Source organism: Schistocerca serialis, chromosome 2 (genome assembly GCF_023864345.2).
Source record: "Schistocerca serialis cubense isolate TAMUIC-IGC-003099 chromosome 2, iqSchSeri2.2, whole genome shotgun sequence".
NCBI classification, from domain to species: Eukaryota; Metazoa; Arthropoda; class Insecta; order Orthoptera; family Acrididae; genus Schistocerca; species Schistocerca serialis.
In genome coordinates this window covers 1,023,162,094-1,023,187,572 of record NC_064639.1, presented here as the reverse complement: position 1 = coordinate 1,023,187,572, position 25,479 = coordinate 1,023,162,094, and the positions used below count along the sequence as shown (strand labels likewise).

Below are 25,479 nucleotides of genomic sequence, written 5' to 3'. Positions count from 1 at the left end.
CCCATTGTGGAGGAAACCTCATGAATATAGAACACTTAAGGATAACTTAGTGTAGAATCTAACTCATAATTCACACAAGAATAAATATGTTTAAATTTGACGTTTCTGCTGGAAATCCATTGTGAAGAGGTCCTCAGTTATGTACAGTAAAAGAAGAGAAAAGAATAATTTGATTTACACAATCATGCACTTGTTACCATGGATATGAAAATGTTTTAGTAAAACCGTATATAGTTCAGATTAGAAGCTTAATTAAGGTAGCTGAATTATCCCAAAGTGTGGTATTATATGACTAATAGAAGCATAACATGCAAGCTGTTTATCTTCACGTCTCCAATGTATGGTAACAATCGCTTTGCAAAGAAGATTCCTTTAGGTTTTACGGCCGTTTTGTTATGTAGGCCAAGTGAAATATTTTAATGTTGAGGTCCAAAGAGCTTAATATGGCGCATCTTTTTTGTCCAAGGTCTTATATTTTATGGTCTTGCCAGGTAAGTTGTTTAGTTTCATGTTCCATGTATCATTTACAGGATATGTCATAATGATGTGAAACAAGTTATTTTACATACAGATTGCAAATTAATTTGTATATATTGCTACATGGTGAACATCTGTAAGTTTTTATATCTGTTTATAAGTCATTATGATATGAAACAGGTTATTTTACATTCAGATTGCAAATTAATTTGTAAATATTGCTACATAGTGAACATCTATAAGTTTTTAATTCTGTTTCATTAAATTTACAGATTTGACATAGTAATTTCTATCCACCACATTTTATATATGACAATAACAGAAATACTTCTACTGAATGGTAAAAAATTGTCAAGGACGAACTTTTTGTGTTTGTTTTCAGATTTTACTTTGCTGTCTGTCAGACATTTTATATCACTGGGCAAGTTACCAAAAATTTTAATTGCATCATTGTGCATCCATTCTTGAACAAAAGGAAACCTTAATGTGAAATAGTGAATGTCATTTTCCTTGTGCTGTTGTAATTATGTATGTCATTGTTGCTTATGAACTGTGGAAGATTATTTAAAACAAACTTCGTGAGTGATTAAACATACTGTTACTCAACATTCAGATAGCTAAACTCCTTGAACAGATGTCTATACCATGATCGTGGGTTAAGACCACATACTATTCTTACAGTACGTTTTTGAGCAATTAAGACTTTCTTTCTTGAAGAGGAGTTACCCGAGGACATTATTCCATATGATATTATTGAATGAAAATGTGCAGCATATGTCAGATTACTGATTTGTTTCTCCCCAAGATTTGCCATTATTCTGAGTGAAAATGTGACTGAAATAAGTTTAAAACGTGCTTTTTCGTCAGTGTTGACACCTAAGAATTTTGAAGTTTCACTCATTGTACAATTTCGTCACCATCTGTTAACTTGTCATTAGTGTAGTACACCTAGATGTGCAGTGCTATATATGATATGTTTTTTCAAACTCAGGGGTGAGACCTTTCGTAGAAAGCCAGAGATGCTATGAAGAACATGGTTTATCATTTCTCCTGTAGCAGTGTAAGGTTTGATTACAATAATCGTGGCATCTGCAAACAGAACTAATTCTGCTTGTTGTATATTAGACGGAAGATGGTTTACCTATATGATGACTTCTTCCGAGATTAAATTGGTTGAATTATTAAGCACAACTTTCAGCATTCTTTTGGTTAGGTATGACATTATGTATTGGTTGGCTATACTACCAAACCCGTAAAACATCAGTTTATCTAGGAGAATGTTGTGATTCACAAAGGCAAATGCGTTAGATACGTCGCATAAAATACCAGCTGGCGCTTTTGTTTCATTTAATGTTAGTAAAATATGGTGAGTGAACATGTAAACGACGTTCTCAGTGGAGAACTCTTCTGAAATTCAAATTTTGCTTTTCTGAGGATGTTGTTGTTGCTTGGATGAGATACTATTCTAGAATACACCACCTTCTCAATGATTTTGGAAAATGATGTCATTATTGGAGCTGGTCAGTAGTTATTAACATCTCTCATGTAACCTTCCTTAGAGAGTGGTTTTACAGCGGGCTGTCATTCTCCCTGAAAACAAATGCCATGAGTTAGTGACGCATTATATATTTCAGATAACGCAACGCTTATTATATAGACACAGATCTCTATTACTCTATCGGAAACGCGATCAAAACCAGCCTAAAGTAACAAGTCCTAATGGGGTTATATTTTTGGAGGAATATATACATTTCTTAATTTCCGATGGAAAACTTGGCTAAGCCTGCATACGACTGAATTGAATAAGTTGCTTTTTCAACGTGCTGCTGTGATTTTTCTGTTGTAGTTTTTGTCCATATTCTTTCCACTATGTTTAAGAAAAGATTATTAAACATATTTGTTACCTGTGACTCATCATTTATAGCCCTTCCATTCAGTTCACCAGTGATGATGTCCAGTTCTCTGATTGCCATGTCTCTTGTTTCACTGCATTCCATGTAGCCTTAAACCTGTTGTCGTAATTTCTGATTTCTTGCATTATATGCTACTTCTATTAGTTATATTGAGTAGTTTGTGTACCGTGGAACTGTTGAAAGATCTCTACTTGTTCTATCCAACAGATTCATTTCCATTTTTCTTTAACAAAATGCTTCAAACCTTCTAGTGATCCAAGGATTTTTTACGTGGCTCTGTCCTTTCTGATTAGTTTATTCAGAAAACTGTTTTGAAATAATGAAATGAATTTGTCATGGGATAGATTAAATTTTTTGTTAGCAGATGGCTCGTCATAAATTTCATTGCATGTCATATTTTGTAAATTATTCTTAAGAGCATTTGCGTTGAAGTCATTGCCTATTGTGTTCTAACTGCTGAATGCCGAGGAGAAAGCACATAGGTGGAAAGAGTACATTGATGCCCTCTACGAGGGGGACGACTTCTCTGACGATGTGATAGAAGAAGAAACAGGAGTCGACAGGGAAGAGATAGGGTATCCAGTTTTAGAATCAGAATTTAAAAGAGCTTTTGAAGACTTAAGATCAAATAAGGCAGAAGGGATACATAACATTCCATCACAATTTCTAAAATCCTTGGCGGAATATCGCAAAATCAGCTTAAAAGCTCAAGCATTCAAGTTGCTGACAACAACAATTTAGACAAGAACGGAAAACAAAATTGAGGACTTTGTTATATGACGATCAGTGTGGTTTTAGGAAAGGTAAAGGAACCAAAGAGGCACTTCTGACGTTGTGGTTGATAATGGAAGTAAGACTGAAGAAAAATCGAGACACGTTCTTATGATTTGTCGACCTGGAGTTGGCGTTCGACACTGTAAAATAGTGTAAGATGGTCGAAATTCTGAGGAAAATTGGGTTAAGATATAGGGAAAGGCAGTAATCTACAGTATTTACAAGAACAAAGAGCGAACAATAAGACTGGAAGACCAAGAACGAAGTGCTCGGATTAAAAAGCGTGTAAGTCCGGAATGTAGTCTCTCGCCTCCACTTTCGATTTGTACATCGAAGAAGCAATAAGGGAAAAAAAGGAAAGGTTCAAGAGTGGGATTAAAATTCAGAGGGAATGTCTATCAGTGATAAGATCCACGATGACATTGCTATCCTCTGTGAAAGTGAAGAAGAACTGCAGGTTGTGCTGGATGGAATGGCAAGTCTAATGAGCGCAATGAGAGTAAATCGAAGAAAGACGGAAGTAATGAGAAGCAGCAGAAATGAGAACAGCGAGGAGATCAACATTACAACTGGTGATCACGAAGAAGACGAAGTTAAGGAATTCTGCTACCTAGACAGCAAAATAACCAATGACAGATGGAGCATGGAGGACATAAAAAGCGAACTACCACTGACGAAAATTGTATTCCTGACCAAGAGAAGTTGATGTTATGAGAAATAGGTCTTAACGTGAGGAAGAAATTCCTGAGAATGAACGTTTGGAGCAGAGCGTTGTGTGGTAGTGAGACACGGTCTGCGGGAAAACCAGAAAAGAAGAGAATCGAAGGATTTGAGATGTATTGCTACAGAAGAATGTTGAAAATTACGTGGATGGTTAAGGTAAGGAATGAGGAAGTTCTCCGCAGAATCGTCGAGGTGAGGAACATAGGGAAAATACTGACAAGTAGAATGGACAGAATGATACATCTGTTAAGGCAAAGGGGATAAGTTCCATGGTACTAGAGGGCTGTAGAGGGTAAAACCTGTAGAGGAAGAAAATGATTGAAATACATTCAGCAAATAACTGATTACAGAGGGTCCAGTTTCTGCTCTCAGATGAATAGGTTAGCACAGGAGAGAGATTTGTGGCGGCCGCATCAAACCAGTCAGAAGAATGATTAAAAAAACTGATTTCCAGTTAGAAGTGTCCGTACTGAAAGGCTCTATCTTATTGATCCTTACTGACTGTGCATGAGCATCAGAGAGGGCATATGTTACTTTGTTTTTTTAACTTTGATCCTCGACAAAGAAAACATTATCAGTTAGGGCCCCACCGTCTTTATCCATCTGCGTTGGAAACTCAATTACTGAGCTCAAGTTGTAGGATGCAAATAAGGTTTCGATGTCACTTTCCCTGGCAGAGGCCTTTAGTAAATCTACACTAAAGTGAGCACAGTCTGTTTGCTGCTGCCTGACAGATAGCGAAGTAAGTAATCTAGTTTTGTTATAAACAATTCTAAATACCTCAGTGGGCATATATATATATATATATATATATATATATATATATATATATATTAAAAAGGACTATTTTTCAGCATTAATTTACAAGCGCACACTTCTACGTGCTCATCGTTTCAAACTCTACGTGTCTCAGTGTTTCTGAATTTCTGTTTGGTCATAATATATGTAACAAATCATTTTCCTCGTATTAGTTTTGCATGAGCAAGATGCTAGTGTGTTAACTGAATCTTCCGTTGGTTATTGTCGGAACAATGTCATAATAAATGAAAAGCACGCGGTTGCTTTTGTTCTACAGTATTACTTTTACTATGTTAACCGGTTTTCGGCTTACAAGTTCATCTTCATACATTTACTGTGTAAGTCTTATCTCGGTAAATGTCTGAAGATGGCCTTGTAAGCTGAAATCCGGTTAACACAATAAAAGTAATACTGTAGAACAAAAGCAAATTCGTGCTTTTCATTTGTTATGCTAGACTGCGATCTAACCCAGTGGTTATGTAGTGCTCAGATAGGTACAGGATGTCTGTCCTTTCAGAGCTCTCCAAATTTTTTAAACGACAGAGTTAGTTCTGCTTATTGCTGTCATCCAATATGTTGATAAAATAAACTAAACATACTTTTTTTGTACGTTATTAAGCATTTTGTGGGGCTCTTCCGTTATTTTGGTGTCTTTCAAAACAGTGTGCCTGAATCCTGATACTAACCGAAAAATTGTACCTTTCTGACACCAGTAAGCACATGTATCTTCCTTTGTGTGATGGTGGCCCTGGTGTACCTTTTCTGCAAGAAACGCAGCCAACTTATACTTCCCTCTCCTAAATCTTACAGGTTTGCTACTTGAAATAATAGAGTAAGGAAGGAAGATTAGGGTTCAGTGTCCCGTCGACATCTAGGCTCTGGCTGCCTGAAAAATTGGGAAAGAATTCGGCTGTGCCCTTTCAGAGCCACCACTCTGACATTTGCCTAGAGCATCTCAGCGAAATCACGCAAAACCTAAAACAGGATGTCCGGAAGCAGATTTTTAACCGCCGTCCTTTCGAATGAGAGTCCATTGCGCTAACCAATGCACCACCTCACTCGGTTTCAAATTATGAGCCTTTCCATAGTTCAATGCATGAAGAGGTTGCACATCATCAGCCACTTGCAAACCAAGATTCACTAGCCCTTTACCTAGGTTTCGATATTTGAAGAAATATCTTCTTCAGAAGCAGTGGGTCTTATTACATCACATGACGGTACATTAGATTAGATGAAACAGTGCGGCTCTGGTCATATACAAAATTGACAAAACAAGAATTTTCCCAAGGCAAGGCTTTAGATAGCAGCCAGATTACAAATGTCGTACTTCACAATGAATGCCCACTATAAAATGCCCACAGGTAGGGGCTCTTGTCAACAAGAAATTGTAATACGAGGGCTGTCCAGAAAGTAAGTTACGATTAATCGCGAAATGAAAATCACAGTGAAAATCAGAAATGTTTCATTTGTAACAGTTAGCTACACCTTTCAGCTGCTTCTCTACGTAGTCGCCGTTCTGACTCGGACATTCGTCGTGGCGTTGTACCAACTTTCCTATACCCTCTTCATAGAAGGCAGCCGCCAGTGCTTTCCGCCAATTCTCTACGCTGGCCTAAAACTCGTTCTCTGTGCCAAAATGTTGTCTTCATAGCCAGCGGTTCGTTTGAGCAGAGATGAAACTCAGTGGGGGACAATTACGGGCTGTATTGTGGGTAACAAAACATTTACAATTGAAACGATGCAGGAACATCTTCATTGCCCCTGCAGAATGAGGCTGAGAATTGTCTTGAAGAAGAAACCGCACGACAGTTATGTAATGTTGGTTGCATAGCTTCAGGGGAAAATTCTCACCAGGCCCTCGTACTTGGCGGGAGACACTATTTTCTATAACATCTTTACGCGCTCACTAAGAGCTCAGGAATGAAAAGAGCGACATAATTATACCTAGACTTTGGTGTGACGTCATAAGCGCGTGACTGCGTGTGAGATCGCTAAGTTTTCATCTATTTTTAGGTTTCAGATATATATTTTAACTGTTTTTGTGATAATATTTACTATATAAGTGACTTATTAGTGGTTTCTTCATTCACCTCTGCATTTCTTGTGTTGTGGCCTGATATTTGTGAGTGTTTCGTATCGAGCAACTTAACCTCTTACCCGTGTTTACATTCCGCGCTGACCAGTTGCAGCTGTAGCGGCGCATCGAAAGCTAAGTACTAATTAATTGTTTGTGTATAGTAGTTTATTTAGGAACTTTAGTAGCCTTCAACCGGTGTTCTTGGTGTTTTCCGGTGAAATAACTTCAGAAGAAATTTTTGCGAACTGCTTTCAGTTTCGTTACTGTCATTAGACGTTTGATTTTCTTTCTGTGTTGGTATTTTGTTATATTCTCATTTGTTGTTGATTAATACTGTCTATAATAGTAGTTACTTCCCTTGTAGAGCAAGTTTGTGATCATTGTAGTCAGTTTTTAACATCTTCTTATTGTAGTAGCGAAACTTAGATAAAGTTGTTTTCTTGTTTCAATAATTGTAAAATTTTACCATGAGTGAGAAGTGTGGGCTTTGCCGTAGGTTCGTGAGTAGTGGATTGCGGTGTGAGACTTGTTCGAAGTATTTTCACTGGGGGGAATGTAGTGGGGAAGCCAGTGGGCATTCTGGTGAGATCCTCTCCAGGAACTGCAGGTTATGTAGCAAGAGTAAGTAGATAGAGGAGCAGGAGCGTAAGATCTGTGCCCTTCAAGTGCAGTTGAAAAACGCACAGGAGGAGCTAGATAGGATAAGGAGGGAGAAGGGGGTTGGGGAATGGGAGCTGGCTGTTGGCAAGAGATCTGCTAGGAGAAGGAGATTTTCAGATAGTTTTACTATTGGTGTTTGTAATAGATATGACCAACTGTCAGAGTCTAGTGGAGAGGAATCTCTAGTAGCTGTAGATGTAGGAAGTATGCAGCAGACCTCAGCAGTTACGGTGGCTAGGACAGTTGCAAAGTCTAAGAGAAAGAAGAAGGTTCTGCTGTTAGGTAGTTCTCATGGTAGAGGTGTAGGCCAGCAGTTGCAGGAAGTTTTGGGGAGTGAGTACCAGGTCACCAGCATTGTGAAGCCTAATGCAGGATTGGCTCAGGTGACTTTTAACATAGGGGGTTTATGTAGGGATTTTACTAAAGAGGATCAGGTAGTGATTGTGGGTGGGGCTGGTAATAGTATTGATAGGGATGGGGAGTATGACATAGATGGTGACCTGGAAAAGATAGCCACTCAGACTGGCAACACGAATGTGCATTTCGTGGAACTGTTTCAGCGTCACGATCGGACTCATCTTAATACAGCCGTCAGGCGTAATAACATGAGACTTGGGGGTGCACTGATGACGGAAGGCATGAGTCACATTTCAGTGCTGTCGGTGGAGTCTATCAGTAGGACGGGTTTCACTAGACATGGCCTGCACCTCAACAGGTATGGGAAGGGGAGGTTGGCAAAACTTATAGGTGACAGCATAGGTGGGGGTGGTGGGATCACTCATGGGAAAATTCCGGTAGTTGTGGGTGTTAGAGCTGTACCTTTTTTAGATTGAAGTCAGCTGATAGGTATTCCTGCTTAAGGGAAGTCTCTCTAACAAAGAAACCACTTTCTACAAAACTTGGGTATCCGATTAATGAGGGAATTAGTATATTTCATCAAAATATACAAGGTATTAGAGATAAAGTTAGTGAACTGCTTATAGATGTTGACTCTGAAATTATTGGTATATCTGAACACTTCTTAAATAAGGAGATAATTCAGAGGCTTCCTTTACCAGGATACAGGTTGGCTGGCAGCTTTTCTAGGAGCTCTTTGCGGTGTGGGGGAGTAGCCATGTATGTGAAAAACGGTATCCCATTTGAGTCAATTGATGTTTCAAAGTACTGCACTGAAAAGGTGTTCGAATGTTGTGCAGGTGTGGTTAAATTTAGTGGAGCTAAACGTCTTACTGTTGTTATTTATAGATCCCCAGACTCCGATTTCACAACATTTTTGCTAAAGCTAGAGGAGGTTCTTGGTTCACTTTATAGGAAATACAAAAAGTTAGTTATATGTGGTGACTTCAATATTAATTGTATAAGTGATTGTGCAAGGAAAAGGATGCTGGTAGACCTCCTTAATTCATATAATCTTATGCAAACCGTATTCTTTCCAACGAGAGTGCAAGGGAACAGTAGAACAACCATAGACAATATTTTTGTTCATTCGTCATTATTAGAAGGGCATTCTGTTAGCAAAAAGGTGAATGGCCTTTCAGATCATGATGCACAAATTTTAAGTCTAAAAGATTTTTGTGCTGCAACACATGTTAAATATAGTTACCAACTTTTTAGGAAAGCTGATCCAGTTGCTGTACAGACTTTTGTAAACCTTATCAAGGAACAAGAGTGGCAAGATGTTTATAGTGCTGATACAGTAGACGATAAATATAATGCCTTCCTCAAGACTTTTCTCGTGCTCTTTGAAAGTTGCTTTCCGTTAGAACGTTCAAAACAGGGTACTAGCACAAACAGGCAGCCTGGGTGGCTGACTAAAGGGATAAGAATATCTTGTAGAACAAAGTGGCAATTATATCAAAACGTTAGAAACAGTCAAAATCTAAATGCAGCAGACCATTACAAAGAGTATTGTAAGGTGCTTAAAAAAGTTATTAGGAAGGCAAAAAGTATGTGGTATGCAGATAGAATAGCTAAGTCTCAGGATAAACTTAAAACCATATGGTCAGTCGTAAAGGAAGTGGCTGGTCTGCAGAGATAGGTCGAGAATATAGAATCAGTGCGTAGTGGGGATGTCCGTGTTACTGAAAAGTCGCATATATGTACAGTACTTAATAATCACTTTCTGAATATAGCAGGTGAACTAAATAGAAACCTAGTCCCAACAGGGAATCATATAGCGCTCTTAGAAAAAAGTGTTCCGAGACTGTTACCTGAAATGCTCCTCCATGATACTGACAAGAGGGAGATTGAGTTAATAATTAAATCACTAAAGACCAAGAACTCTCATGGATATGACGGGGTATCTAGCAGAATACTGAAGTATTGTTCCACGTATGGTAGCTCAGTACTTAGCCATATCTGTAACTTTTCCTTTAGGAGTGGTCGGTTTCCTGACCGATTAAAATACTCGGTAGTGAAGCCACTTTATAAAAAGGGAGACAGGGATAATGTTGACAATTATAGACCTATTTCTATGCCATCGGTGTTTGCTAAAGTTATCGAGAGGGTTGTATATACAAGGTTACTGCAGCATTTAAATTCACATAATTTGCTGTCAAATGTACAGTTTGGTTTTAGAAATGGCTTAACAACTGAAAATGCTATAGTCTCTTTTCTCTGTGAGGTTTTGGAGGGATTAAATAAAAGGTTGCGAACGTTAGGTGTTTTCTTTGATTTAACGAAGGCTTTTGACTGTGTTGACCACAAAATATTACTGCAGAAGTTGGAACATTATGGAGTAAGGGGAGTAGCTTACAATTGGTTCGCCTCCTACTTTAAGAACAGAAAGCAGAAGGTAATCCTCCGCAATATTGAGAGTGGTAATGATGTTCAGTCCCAATGGGGCACTGTTAAATGGGGCGTTCCCCAAGGGTCGGTGCTGGGGCCACTGCTGTTCCTTATTTATGTAAATGATATGCCTTCTAGTATTACAGGTGATTAAAAAATATTTCTGTTTGCTGATGACACCACCTTGGTAGTGAAGGATCTTGTGTGTAATATTGAAACATTATCAAATAATGTAGTTCATGATATAAGTTCGTGGCTTGTGGAAAATAATTTGATGCTAAATCACAGTAAGACTCAGTTTTTACAGTTTCTAACCCACAATTCAACAAGAACTGACATTTTAATCAGACAGAATGGGCATGTTATAAGCGAGACGGAACAGTTCAAGTCCTAGGCGTACGGATAGATAGTAAGCTGTTGTGGAAAGCCCATGTTCAGGATCTTGTTCAGAAACTAAATGCCGCTTTATTTACCATTAGAACAGTATCTGAAATAAGTGACATTTCAACATGAAAAGTAGTATACTTCGCATATTTTCATACGCTTATGTCATATGGTATTATTTTTTGGGGTAATTCTTCTGATTCAGAAAGGGTATTTTTGGCTCAAAAACGGGCTGTTCGAGCTATGTATGGTGTAAGTTCGAAAACCTCTTGTCGACCCCTTTTCAATAGTCTGGGAATTTTGACATTGCCCTCACAGTATGTATTTTCTTTAATGTCGTTTGTTGTTAGCAATATTAGCTTATTCCCAAGAGTTAGCAGCTTTCACTCAGTTAATACTAGGCAGAAATCAAATCTGCATGTGGAATGCACTTCCTTGACTCTTGTGCAGAAAGGAGTGCAGTATTCTGCTGCATCCATTTTCAATAAGCTACCACAAGAACTCAAAAATCTTAGCAGTAGCCCAAACACTTTTAAGTCTAAACTGAAGAGTTTCCTCATGGCTTACTCCTTCTGTTCTGTCGTGGAGCTCCTGGAAGAGATAAAAAATTAAGCAAATTCCAGTGTTACATTCTTGATTTTCTTTATTTAAACTAACGACCTGTCGCCTGAACATATTTCTTATATTTCATTTTATCTGTTTCTACAATCGTCTTATAATTTCATGTATTGACTAGTTCCATGACCATGGAGACTTCTCCTAAATGTGGTCCCACGGAACAATAAATAAATAAATAAATAAAATAAATAAATAAAGAGTCATACTAGAGACACTGCCCAGCACATCTTTGCAAAGCTTTATCGGATTTTCATAGTCGTTTCCATTTCGCGACCGATCGTAACTTACTTTCTGGACAGCCCTGGTAGATGTCACAGGATAAAACATTTGCGTAAGTTACATGTACTTCATGCCAGAGACCAAGGCCAACAGCTCTTTCCGAAACTTCATTTGCGTAAAAAATGAATAATATGCGAACTAAGCAAACGTAGAGTGTAATCAAGTCAAAGTAGTCCCATACTCAGGAAACGAGCGTAGGTACCAGATACAGAAATGCTGCAACGTCATTCTAGGTGAAGTAGTCCTAGTGGAGGTCCTATGCCACTGTCTTCCTCCAGCCTGGTACAGAGTGTCAAGTGTATACCTGTGTCGTTTGGATGACTGTGATGACTGCTTGCTCAACGTAGTGTGGCGTTTGCTTTGTTGTGGATAACGTGAAGGGAGACTGTGGAACCCAATGCCGGCACTTGGACTACTCGTCGTGAATAGAACCAAGGAGGCTAGCAAGTTTAACTTCCCTACCCGACAGACTAATCACCATCAGCGATGTCACATGTCCTCGCTTGATGAGATGCTGTGGAGACATTTGGAATTTAATCCAGGACATTCTAATAACGTAACTGATAAATCGGTACGCCTAAGGAAGTCCTAAGGTCCTTGGATGATATCTCGGGAACGAATGGCAACTGATTGTTTATTTCGAACTGACACCTATTGGTTCCTGTTACGCAGATAAGACTTAAGCATTGTTTAACATTTCTGTGACGCCATAAAATTTTAACTTATTTGAAAGAATGTTGTGATTAGTGCAGTAAAACACTTTTGACCAACCACAGAAACGAAATATTGTCTAATAATTCTCTTCCATAAAAGTCATCTCAAACCAATTTAGTGACCAGATCAGGAAAACACAAACTGCATTTCAGAACATTGAGAAATTTACGCTTCTAATCAATCAAAGAAATGTCTTTCAGGTGCTGACGTAGGACTGTCCGCTTTTCATAGCATATGCGGATGTTGATGGAATTGACCCGTGACTTGTTTTCCCTTTCATTCTTATCACATGCTTTATCTTCATCCAGAAGAATGGCTGCTCAAAGGATGCACCGCGCTACAGACGCAGGCTAATGAGGACTTTATTATGCTGTGGGTAACATTTATCTGTGTTTCCACGAAAACTGTCACAGCAGTGAGCTAAGTGAACATCATTGCAGACCGCCTGCAACCTCTCAAGTTTGATATCTTCCCCGACAGCGACGTTTCCAGCAGGATAACTGTCCGTATTACGAGGCCAGAAACGAGCTATAGAGGAGCGTTACAGCGAACTCTTGTTCCGTGGGACGTTTTTTCTGTAGGCACCAAACTCGCCAGATCTGAATGTGACGGAATAAAATTATGAAGCAATCGGGCGCCATCTGCGCGCCCACAAACCAACGGCCTATAATTTACGTCAATTTCATTACCTGTGCAAAGACTTTTATCGCCACGTACGTAAACATTTGGAGGATATGCTTAATTTTCCTTGTTTTTCATACCTCTAGGTTTTCGGATTCCTCCGACCAGAAGTGTTGAAGTCATTTGTCCTTGATAACGATTACATTTATAAACAATTGCTTTACAGAGGACAAGAATATTGTTTCTAAATTTTTAGTGTATAATTATCTGCCGGCCGGGGTGGCCGAGCGGCTCTAGGTGCTACAGTCTGGAACCGCGCGACCGCTACGGTCACAGGTTCGAATCCTGCCTAGGGCATGGATGTGTGTGATGTCCTTAGGTTAGTTAGGTTTAAGTAGTTCTAAGTTCTAGGGGACTGATGACCTCAGAAGTTAAGTCCCATTGTGCTAAGAGCCATTTGAGTCATTTTTATAATTATCTCTTCTACACGACGAAATTCTTCGGAAAGAATAATGTGCAACGTTATGTGTACTTATTAATTCGAAAGCAATGGGAACAGGTAAGAAATAAGAGAGAGACCTCTGTAATGAATGAACGAGAGGTATCACAGATCAACCACGAGTTAGAATACCAGCAGTGACACAGACACTAATGGAAGACACAGCTCAGCTGGAGAAATATGTTTCATTCCTTCTTTTGATTTATTCCGTTAATTGTGTCACCCCATTGCTCGTACTTAGTAGGAACAGTGCTACAGAAGAGATAGCCAATAATTTGCAACGTTAAAATTATTTGTAATTTTTCGTCTACATTGTCACGACCGACTCTTAAACAGTTCAAGCAGTGGCGTAGTAATAGTACGGTGTGTAGAGGAAACATTTTTTACACATGGAAACTTCCCACACTTATAGTGACATTATTTAGATAAAGGTTACTAGCCTGAATTTCTATTCACAGATCCTACACAAGCGGTGTGACGCCTGTGAATGACTGCAGTCAGATAAACTTTAAGATTTAGTTACTGTATCAGAAAATATTGATGATTAATAATCCTCACTTGACATCTCGACTGATTTCTAGAAACATTCTGGACAGAGCGGGAAAAACGTACGTGGGTGATTACTGGGATGTTGCGAGACCCATACAAAATTAGTAACATATTAGTTTTCTTAGAAACAATGTGGCTTATTTCCACATCAACTAATTTACCTGGTCGGTCTGATGAAGTAGCACGTTTGCAAGGTGTCTAATAGCCCTACTATGTATAATGGGCTGTCAAAACTCTCCCGTTTGAGGGTGGTGCTGCAGCTTATACGCTATTCAGCGCGACTCTGCTGCGGGTAAACAAGCAGCCATAAGACGAAACCTCTGGGGAGACTGCGACAAGGGGTGCTACTGGTTCATGACAACGCACGTCTCCATATCGCAAATGTCGTAACGCTGGAGCTACGCCAACGCAAGTAGCAGACACCAGAGGATCCACCCTATAATCATGATCTCTCCCCAAGCGATTATCACGCCTTGGGTCCCATAAAAAAGGCCTTGAACGGTCGGCGATTCCTTTAGGACGATGATGTTGTGCAGCAGGCAGCTGCGAATTTCTTCACGCAGTAGGTCACGAATGACTGGCTCTATGCTTACGGAGATTTTTCCTGATTGGCATACCGATGCTTTACTGTACGGGCTTCGAGCGGAAAATTTTTTATTGCCCATTATGATAAGGCTGTCACCGATCATTCACCACAGCCCTCCCGTTCCTAAATTAGAATTTAAGTGCTCGATTTTCCCGCGTGCCGTTCGAGAATGGAACGGTAGAGAGACAGCATGAAGATGCTTCATTGAACCCTCTACCAGGCACTTTATTGTGAATAGCACAGTATCACTAAGATGTAGATGTAGATGTAGAAATGTTAATAACAATACACACCTTCACCTTACATCTCTCCACATAAAATGAACTACGACAGAACCAGACGACCGTAATTTTGCCTAAGGAAACTACTGGAAATCATTACTCCCATTCCTCATTTTTCTCCGTTTTCTCAACTGATTGAACTGTCCTCAAGGATCCATTATCGAGTCCCTTACGTCACGAGCTAAAACAACTCCTGATAGCTGTTGAACATTAAACGTCCTGTACTGTCTGTGCTGCATATGCAGATTGATAGACTTTCACGTTAATGTAAAATTTTCCCTTGTTTTTGTCCCCCTTCAGGTGATATCAACCACGGATGCGCAAACCGTTGATACTATTTAATTTAATGAAAGGAAGACTTACGCTGACCTATTTGTGAAGCCTCTGACATCTTACGGCAGCATAAAATCTCTGAGTTCTCTGCGAGCCCTAAGTCACTTCCGAAACTACTTCTGTATTCAGCTAAGGAAAATGTATTCCTTCGCTGAATGTTAACCTCCATGCTTGATAATAATTACTGAAGCTGCACGAAGACGTATGTTCCAATTGTACATGGTACGGAAACTCCGGCAGGAATTTCAGTTCCATTGAAATTAAGTCAGCGCTGCTGCGATCTCTCACACTGGACTTAATTTACGGAAAATCAGAGTCATAATTCTCTGCCACGAAGACTCATCGCTGCAGCTGAATGAAACAGCCTGATATATTACATACAAATTGACTGAATGTAATATATAACAACATTTTTCATGCAAATTTAAAATATATCTTGGAACTGCACATAATATACATCAGTGTTTACTTAACTACTAATGATGTGAAATATGTACCAGTCACTGTGTGACCACAGTGTTTGGCCTGGATATTAGCCCAGTTGTCTTGCTTGTTTCAGCCGCGGAGTGCCTTCCTGTCATGTTTACCAGACGTTCTCTTCTTACGGGGCGGTTTGTCGTGAAAACTCCAGTGACTTTGAAGACTTTTCGAACATTTTTTGTGGTTGACGTTGAATATCCTATGATATCATCTCTTAAGCCTCATATGTTAACTATTTCATGGACCATTTACTGCCGGCCGTTATGGCCGAGTGCTTCTAGGCGCTTTAATCCAAAACCACGATGCTGCTACGGTCGCAGGTTCGAATCCTGTCTCGGGCATGGATGTGTGTGATGTCCCTAGGTTCGTTAGGCTTAAGTAGTTTCTAAGTCTAGGGGACTGATGACCTCAGATGTTAAGTTCCATAGTGCTTAGAGCCATTTGAACAATTTTGACCATTTGGCCACTTGCGATGCGTGCATAAGTTTCAAGTGGTACGTATATGTATAAATCTAGCAGTCTATCGTTATTATTGAGAGAAAATTATGACGCAAAATACAGTATTATCATGTTAAATTGTTCCTTTTTTAAGCATTTATAGAGACTTTTTTCAAGAAGTTACATTATTAGGAGAAACAATAGACAGATTGGTTGAAATGGCTCTGAGCACTGTGGGACTTAACATCTGTGGTCATCAGTCCCCTAGAACTTAGAACTCCTTAAACCTAACTAACCTAAGGACATCACACACATCCATGCCCGAGGCAGGATTCGAACCTGCGACCGTAGCAGTCGCGCGGTTCCGGACTGAGCGCCTAGATCCGCTAGACCACCGCGGTCGGCTATAGACAAATTAATACATTAATAAAACATCAGAGTGTGATATCTTTCGAAATAAAATTTTAGAAATAAATGTGCAATACATTTTATACACGTGTATTTAGTGTCACTTGATTTAGCTTATTCTGCATATACAACACACCTTTTATCTGCGCGGTCTTCTTCTTTGATGTTCCTAGGATTAACGAGATAAGGTGGCGGTAGTTCAGGCGTAAGGGGTTATCAGCACCAGCCGATTTCCTTCCATGGCGACCCTCTGTTTACGATCGGTGGTGAATCTCTAGGGTTTCCTTGACGAGAGCCCACTGAAAAGCAGATATTGAAATATTTCTTTCTCTTACAGTTTTATATAACGCACACGCCTTCAGCAAAGACAGATCCAAAATGAAAAAGTAGTTTTCATGCTATTTCATAGATTTTCGTACACATTTTACTGAACTTAGTATCATGTTGCTGCTGTCGATGGCCCACATATGTTCAGTGTATCTTACGATGGAAGCTGATTTACTTTTTGCTTCATTTGTACTTCTGTCAAATCATTCACTCCCTATAATTTCGCTTTGGTCAAGAGTTGAAAGCATCCTCACTTCCTGCTTGTCCTGCCACTTGAGAGGAAGAAATTTATCTGTTGGCATAAAATGGATCTCACCTGGTTTATATATATATATATATATATATATATATATATATATATATATATATATATAAAGCAGACTTGCCTTTACGATTTTCCTTACACTTCCACAAGCATTAGTCGCTTTGTAGTACAAATAAGAAAATTACATCGGGCTAGTGTATCAGTCGTCAACGTACACTGCCTGACCTTTACCAAGGTAGCATTCTTGAAAGGTAAGAATAATAATTACAGGTGTTCTAAAATTGACACTAAAATCAGTTTCTCTTTCTTTACGCCCGTTGCTGCAGCCTCATAAATAAGTCCAGAACACATCCAGTTTCACAATCACACAACTCGAAATAAGTTTACGTCAAATTTACAGCGTTTGGATGGAATGTACTGCTTGAAGAAAACACGACCTTTCTAGAGAACTAATCTTACGTCAATGCACATATTTTAAAAGAATATAAGCCATCTAGAAATACTTTTCTTAGCTGCTCCACAATTTTCCAGATTTTGTTATCTCCAGGATCCTCACTGTTATCAACAAACTGTAACATCCTTAGTAACAGAACATACCTACTTTTGGTCATGACCCGCACAAACACTGGAGTAGATAGTGATTGATTGTTGGCCCAATAAGTGTTATTTCATATTTCTCGCATGAGTCATCAGAAAATTTACGGCAATGAAACAGTAAACCCGATCAGTGCTCTTGTTAAACAGTCAAATAAAGCAGTTGAATCGTCTTAATTGATAATTTCGCAATCGGAGTGACTGTTATGGGCTGGCCGGGGTGGCCGAGCGGTTCTAGGCGCTTTAGTCTGGAACCTCACGACCGGTACAGTCGGAGGTTCGAATCCTGCCTCGGGCATGGATGTGTGTGATGTTCTTAGATTAGTTAGGTTTAAGTAGTTCTAAGTTCTAGGGGACTGATGACCTCAGAAGTTAAGTCCGATAGTGCTCAGAGCCATTTGAACCATTTGACTGTTATGGAAATCATAGAGTTTGCGGTCCAAATGAGAGTCTTCATCTAAAATCATCTGTTTTGTGTATTGTAGCAGATTTGTGAGGCATATGCTCTAGTTCTACTTCGGAATCGGGGGAGGACGCTATAGCAAGATCAAAATTTGGATATGACTTTACTGGTTAAGAGTTTTCTGGTTCACTAATGTTTTGAATATTTCTAATGACCAATTCACTTACAGGCTTATCGACATCACTATCTGTCCAATCATAATGTGCTGGATTGGGTATGAAGAAGTCCTCGTAAACTTGACTTAGAAGACACAGCAGCTGAACTTCTGTAACCGGACGGCATCTTCGTGTCATTTTATTCGATAACACGGAAAGCACAGCACACAAACTAGGTAATGTTACGATAGAAATGACCATTAAAGAGAATTTAGCTTTCAACAAGCCGTGTGCCGGACCGAGACTCGAACTCGAGACCTTTGCTTTTCGCGGGGAAGTGCTCTATCAACTGAACTACCCAAGCACGACTCACGCCCCGTCCTCACAGCTTTACTTCTGCCTGTATATCGTCTCCTACCTTCCAAACTTTACAGAAGCTCTCTTGCGAACCTTGCAGAAGTAGCACTCCTGAAAGAAAGAAGTTTCATATCAGCACACACTCCGCTGCAGAGTGAAAATATCATTCTGAAAAAGTCCCCCAGGCTGTGGCTAAGCCATGTTTCCGCAACAATTTTCCTTTCAGGAGCGCTAATTCTGCAAGGTTCGCAGGAGAGCTTCTGTAAAGTTTGGAAGGTAGGAGACGAGGTACTGGCAGAAGTAAAGCTGTGAGGACGGGGCGTGAGTCGTGCTTGTGTAGATCAGTAGGTAGAGCACTTGCCCACGAAGTGCAAAGGTCCCGAGTTCGAATCTCGGTCCGCCACACAGTTTTAATCTGTCAGGAAGTTTCTTATCAGCGCACACTCCGCTGCAGAGTGAAAATATCATTCTGGACTCAATAAGCCGTTCGGTAATTCCTGCTATTCCAACAATGACCACATAATTCAGCAAAAATCGCCATTTTCAATGTACTCGGGCTCTATACGGTTTGTTTCCTATACTACCCCAGCCCTTCTATTGGTGTCAAGATATTCCCAAATAACCTTCCCTCGTAGACAAATTTCTGAAAATGTTCCTTTTTGTTCAAAATGGGACTTTCTAAGGGCTATAGGGCTTCTGAGAGTGTTAGAGCGTACTAGCGTCTGATGTTCTGCTTAGGCCAGGTGCTACTTTCAGCTGATACTGTACATTTCGTTCTTCTATATGTTGTTGTTATTGCCACATATTTTGGAGTTTCATATTCCAGTCTTACTCTAAATAGCTTAACGCAGTTCCAGCCGTAGTCGATTTGGGACACACACTTCGCCAGCGAAGTATTTCGATTCATTAGGTTCAGCTGCAGTCCCGCTATGGCAGACTGTAGACTAAAACGAAATGTTGAGTTAACGTTGGTAAAGAGATCACAAGTCAGGCTGCCAATAAATGCGTTCCTTTTTTAAATGATGGAGTAGGTTCTCGAAGAGTTGAAGTTTATTCACAGTATATGAAATATATTCGCAGCTGCGAATATGGACAACCATCAGCTGTATAGTGGAACTACGACAGTGAAAATTTGTGCCGGGTCGGGACTCGAACCCAGATTTCCCGCTTATCTCGAACCGTCGCCTTACTATTTGGCTATCCGAATACGACTCACGTCCAGACCCAAACATCTATGTGTCGTCAACCAGATGTATACAACCTGTATTCGTACATCCATAATGTATATTACCCTACAGGGGTGAAATTTAACTTTCTTGCCCGTTGTCGATATTGCTGTGCAAGTGTTTTTCCGAAGCCGGCCGCTGTGCCCGAGTGGTTCTAGGCGCCTCATTCCGGAACAGCGCTGCTGCTACGGTCGCAGGTTCGAATCCTGCCTCGGGCATGGATGTGTGTGATGTCCTTAAGTTAGTTAGGTTTAAGTAGTTGTAAGTCTAGTGGACTGATGACATCAGATGTTAAGTCCGATAGTGCTTAGAGCCATTTGAACCATTTTGTTATTCCGAATTATGATGCATAGTTCCTTCGGAAATGAGTGGCCACACAGTACTCTTCTTCCATTATTTCATGTGGCAACCCTTCTTGATTAAACTAGGAAGTGTGACCCAGATATACGCTCGTTCATTAAAAATAAACAGTATCTTCCTTCACTTTGGATACCACAACGACACTGCACTTCATTACTTACGCTAGCCGTATTCGTCCATGATCGATCAGTGTTCACTAACAGCGCTCCTTCTTACCTATGCACGCACGTGCCTCAACGATGTTAGTGCCATACTGTTAATCAGTGCTCGATCAAGCACTGTTCCCAATAATGTCTTTTGACTGTACATAGTGCGAGGTCCCTGACTTTACCAGCGTTGCTGCTACATTATTTTACAATACTGTTTTCTAATATATTTTCAGAATTACACGTTATCGTACATCAGTTAATGATCATTACCAAGGAAGTAATAAGATATGTTTATATTCAGAAAAATATTGGGTATGTGTATTGTGTATTAAACCGGGGGCCTAGAAACAACAAAGAGGCTTTGTCCCGCTGTAGCCTTCAATGGTTCACAACCCCACAACAGGCCACATCAGTCCACCCACCCCACCACCCCCTCACACCGAATCCAGGGTTATTGTGCGGTTCAGCTACCAGTGGACCCCCCCTGGGAACGTCTCACACCAGATGAATGTAACCTCAATGTTTGCGTGGTAGAGTAATTATGGTGTACGCGTACCTGGAGATAGTGTTGGCGCAGCAATCGCCGACCTAGTAGAACCGAGGTGGAATTCGGGGAACGCCGGCCGAAGTGGCCGTGCGGTTCTAGGCGCTGCAGTCTGGAACTGCGAGACCGCTACGGTCGCAGGTTCGAATCCTGCCTCGGGCATGGATGTGTGTGATGTCCTTAGGTTAGTTAGGTTTAAGTAGTTCTAAGTTCTAGGGGACTGATGACCTCAGATGTTAAGTCCCATAGTGCTCAGAGCCATTTTTGAATGATGGCGGACATATTAAGCATTTTAACGCAGTTTTCTATCTACCTCGGCGAATGCGGGCTGGTTCCCCTTATTGGTTCAAATGGCTCTGAGCACTATGGGACGCAACTTCTGAGGTCATTAGTCCCCTAGAACACAGGCTGGACGGCACACCGGGCCTCGACACTAAACCGCCAAGCGGATTCGTGCCGGGGACCGGCACGCCTTGGCGCCCAGGAAACAGTGCGTTAGACCGAACGGGTATCTAGGTGGTCATAAATGCTGGGTGATTGTAATTAAAGTACAGCAAAACTTCATAGATATTATGATGCGTTAATGCTGAGCCAACTTACATTGGGAAAAATTAGTTCCAATTTTGACAACCATGTTCATATCTGGCAGCGTCAATGCAAGGAAAACGTATAGAAATAATTCCGTATGTAATGGGTTAAGAATAGGATGTAGGCAGAATATGTCAAACAAGTGACAAAGGCATCCGCCAATTACGCCGTTTCTTTAATATGAACACCGTAGACGTCGACGAGATGGCGTACAGCGCCAGATTTGCACCAGGTGGCCAAAATTGGAACTAATTTTCTTCCAGCGTAGGTCGGTTCCTCGTTAACACATTAGCATATCTACCATGTTTCGCTGCCATACGAGAGTTACAGCCCACACTGAATTTCTGTGAGCAGCTGCACTTTCACTATAAGCACTTCATGACACAGGGCAGAACAAATAAAAGTGGCCAAGGGAACCTAGTTCCAAGATAAAAAGAATCGTAGCATGGGAAAGGAAATACAGCACTAACCTGATATAACAGACGTTGAAGGTAACCACCATTCATGTCTTCCCTTTTGGGCCCTGGTCAGCATGTTGCTGAAGGCGGATCGAAGCTGGACTGCTTGCTGCAGTCTCATCCGCATTGTCCTGCAGGGTACTTTGACACCATTAAACTTCTCAGTAAACAACTGACCACACCATTTCCACGTCTTTGTTGTCACTACACTTTTCATAATGAACACCTGCTGCACATTGAGTACCATCGTCGCCTTTGCACTGCTCCATTCATGCTGAGACAGACCGCATTATGCTCTGAATTGGTGTGGCTCAGGTGTCGGACGTACCCGTGCTGTGTGCGTCATGGGGTCTCGTTATATAGCCTATATACAGGGTGACCAAAACGTCAGTATAAATTTGAAAACTGAATAAATCACGGAATAATGTAGATAGAGAGGTACAAATTAACACACATGCTTGGAATGACATAGGGTTTTATTACAACCAAAAAAATACAAACGTTCAAAAAAGTCCGACAGATGGCGCTTCATCTGATCAGAATAGTAATAATTAGCATAACAAAGTAAGACAAAGCAAAGACGATGTTCTTTACAGGAAATGCTCAATATGCCCACCATCTTTCCTCAAGAATAGCTATAGTCGAAGAATAATGTTGCGAACAGCACTGTAAAGTATGTCCGGAGTTATGGTGAGGCACTGGTGTCGGATGTTGTCTTTAAGCATCCCTAGAGATGTCGGTCGATCACGATACATTCGCGACTTCAGGTAACCCCAAAGCCAATAATCGCACGGACTGAGGTCTGGGGACCTGGGAGGCCAAGCATGACGAAAGAGGCGGCTGAGCACACGATCATCACCAAACGATGCGTGCAAGAGATCTTGGGTTCTAATAAAACCCCATGTCATTCCAAGCATGTGTGTCAATTTTTACCTCTCTGTCTACATTATTCCGTGGTTTATTAAGTTTTCAAATTTATACTCACTTTTTGATCACACGGCACGTTCGCGTCCAATCGTATCCACTCGTCCAGGCCACTTTTATTTGTTCCGCCCTGTGCATTCTCTTTCCGTCTTCAGGCCACGAGTGGCCAACCGGGACCATCCGACCGCCGTGTCATCCTCGCAGGAGAATGCGGATGGGAGGGGCATGGGGTCAGCACACCGCTCGCCCGGTCGTAAGATGGTATTCTTGACCGAAGCCACTACTATTCGGTCGAGTAGCTCCTCAGTTGGTATCATGAGGCTGAGTGCACCACGAAAACTGGCAACAGCGCATGAAGGCCTGGATGGTCACCCATCCAAGTGCCGACCACGCCCAACAGCGCTTAACTTCAGTGATCTCCGCTCTGTGCAAGGATTGCAAAATAAATAAAGTTATACTTTTAGGCACCATGTGGCAGTGTTATAACTAGAACATTGAGTTTTGCCAGTAATCAGTGGGCACACTCTGGCGGGACAGCTGAGTGAGCGGTGGTCTTCCGGCAGGCAGTGGGGCTGGCGCCTGGGACTGCAGGCCGTCACGGTGCTGCTGTGCGCCGCCTTCTTCCTGGGCATGCTGTACCGCTCGGCGTCCATGTACCACCCGCAGCGGCGCGCCATCCAGCACCTGAAGAACCAGCGCAAGAAGGTGAAGCTGAAGAAGACGCCACAACACCGCCAGCCCAAGCAGCCCTTCTTCGACCTGACGCCGCTGCGCATCCGCGCCGTGCAGCTGCTCATGCTCGCCGCCGCCGTCGCTGCCTTCGGAGTCTACTCACCGCTATTCTACCTGGTGAGTCCTAAGGAGGAGGAGGATGATGTGATGATGATGTTTGGATTTTGGGGCGCTCAACTGCGCGTTTATCAGCGCCCGTGCAAATTCCTAACCTTTTCCCAGTTCAATCTTGCCATTTGCATGAATGATGATGAAATGAAGAGGACAACACAAACACCCAGTCATCTCGAGGCAGGTGGAAATCCCTGACCCCGCCGGGAATCTAACCCGGGATCCCGTGCTCGGGAACGAGAACGCGGCCGCGAGACCATGAGCTGCGGACGAGGAGGAAGAGATTAGTGTTTAACGTTCCGTCGACAACGAGGTCATTAGAGATGAAGCTTGGATTAGGGAAGGATGTGGAAGGCAATCGGCCGTGTCCTTTTTAAAGGAACCGTTCAGGCATCAGGCTGAAGTGGTTTAGGAAAATCACGGAAAACCTAAATCAGGAAGATCGGGCGCGTGTTTGAACCGTCGTCCTCCCGAATGCGACTCCAATCTGCTCACGACAGCGCTACCTCGCTCGGCTGGTAAGTCGTCTGTCAATACGCCGCTGTACATCGTGTAGTAACTATGTTTCGACGGTCACATCGAACAAACCAAGCACGTTATTTAAGTTTTGGTTCTGTCTGCAGTTCTCTGCCTGCAGTCTGTGTACGCACTGAAATCCACAGGGCACAATTCCGTAGCACGCGACACTGTAACGTAGTACAGAAGTGTACGGCAGTTTTGACTATAGCATATAGCATAAGGAACGAAGTTGCATAACCACAGTGGCCTACTGTAGACGATTAATATAACTGTACGCTACGGTAGATTTCCCAGTAGCTTTGTTAATGAAACTTCCTGCCAGATTAAAACTGTGTGCCGGACCGAGACTCGAACTCGGGACCTTTGCCTTTCGCGGGCAAGTGCTCTACCAACTGAGCAACCCAAGCACGACTCACGCCCCGTCCTCACAGCTCCTGCGAACAGGAGAGCTTCTGTAAAGTTTGAAAGGTAGCAGACGAGGTACTGGCTGAAGTGAAGCTGTGAGGACGGGGCGTGAGTCGTGCTTGGGTAGCTCAGTTGGTAGAGCACTTGCCCGCGAAAGGCAAAGGTCCCGAGTTCGAGTCTCGCTCCGGCACACAGTTTCAATCTGCCAGGAAGTTTCATATCAGCGCACACTCCGCTGCAGAGTGAAAATCTCATTCTGGAAACGTCCCCCAGGCTGTGGCTAAGCCATGTCTCCGGAATATCCTTTCTTTCAGGAGTGCTAGTTCTGCAAGGTTCGCAGGACAGCTTCTGTAAAGTTTGGAAGGTAGGAGACGAGGTACTGGCAGAAGTGAAGCTGTGAGGAGGGGGCGTCTGTCGTGCTTGGGTAGCTCAGTTGGTAGAGCACTTGGCCGTGAAAGGCAAAGGTCCCGAGTGAAGCTGTGAGGAGGGGGCGTCTGTCGTGCTTGGGTAGCTCAGTTGGTAGAGCACTTGGCCGTGAAAGGCAAAGGTCCCGAGTTCGAGTCTCGGTCCGGCACACAGTTTTAATCTGCCAGGAAGTTTCATATCAGCGCACACTTCGCTGCAGAGTGAAAATCTCATTCTGGAGCTTTGTTCAAAAATGGTTCAAATGGCTCTGAGCACTATGGGACATAATATCTGAGGTCCTCAGTCCCCTAGAATTTAGAGCTACTTAAACATAACTAACCTAAGGACATCACACATATCAATGCCCGAGGCAGGATTCGGACCTGCGACCGTAGCGGTCGCGCGGTTCCAGACTAAAGCGCCTAGAACCGCTTGGCCACACCAGCTGGTTATAAAATGTACACTGGCAATGGCAAGAAAAATGTTTCTGAAGAAAAGACATTTGTTAACATCGAGTATAGATTTAAGTGTCAGGAAGTTTTTCTGAAAGTATTTATA

The 25,479-nt window shown here is 41.7% G+C and overlaps 1 protein-coding gene across 1 annotated transcript in view; it reads left to right on the top strand.

Annotated features, from left to right (window-relative positions):
- LOC126456606 (monocarboxylate transporter 12-like) overlaps positions 1–25,479 on the top strand; it is a 596,637-nt gene that overhangs the window by 535,880 nt on the left and 35,278 nt on the right. Inside the window, exon 6 of the mRNA XM_050092349.1 lies at positions 23,313–23,598. Coding sequence (XP_049948306.1) covers positions 23,313–23,598 — 286 coding nt within the window. The remainder of the gene's footprint in view (positions 1–23,312; positions 23,599–25,479) is intronic.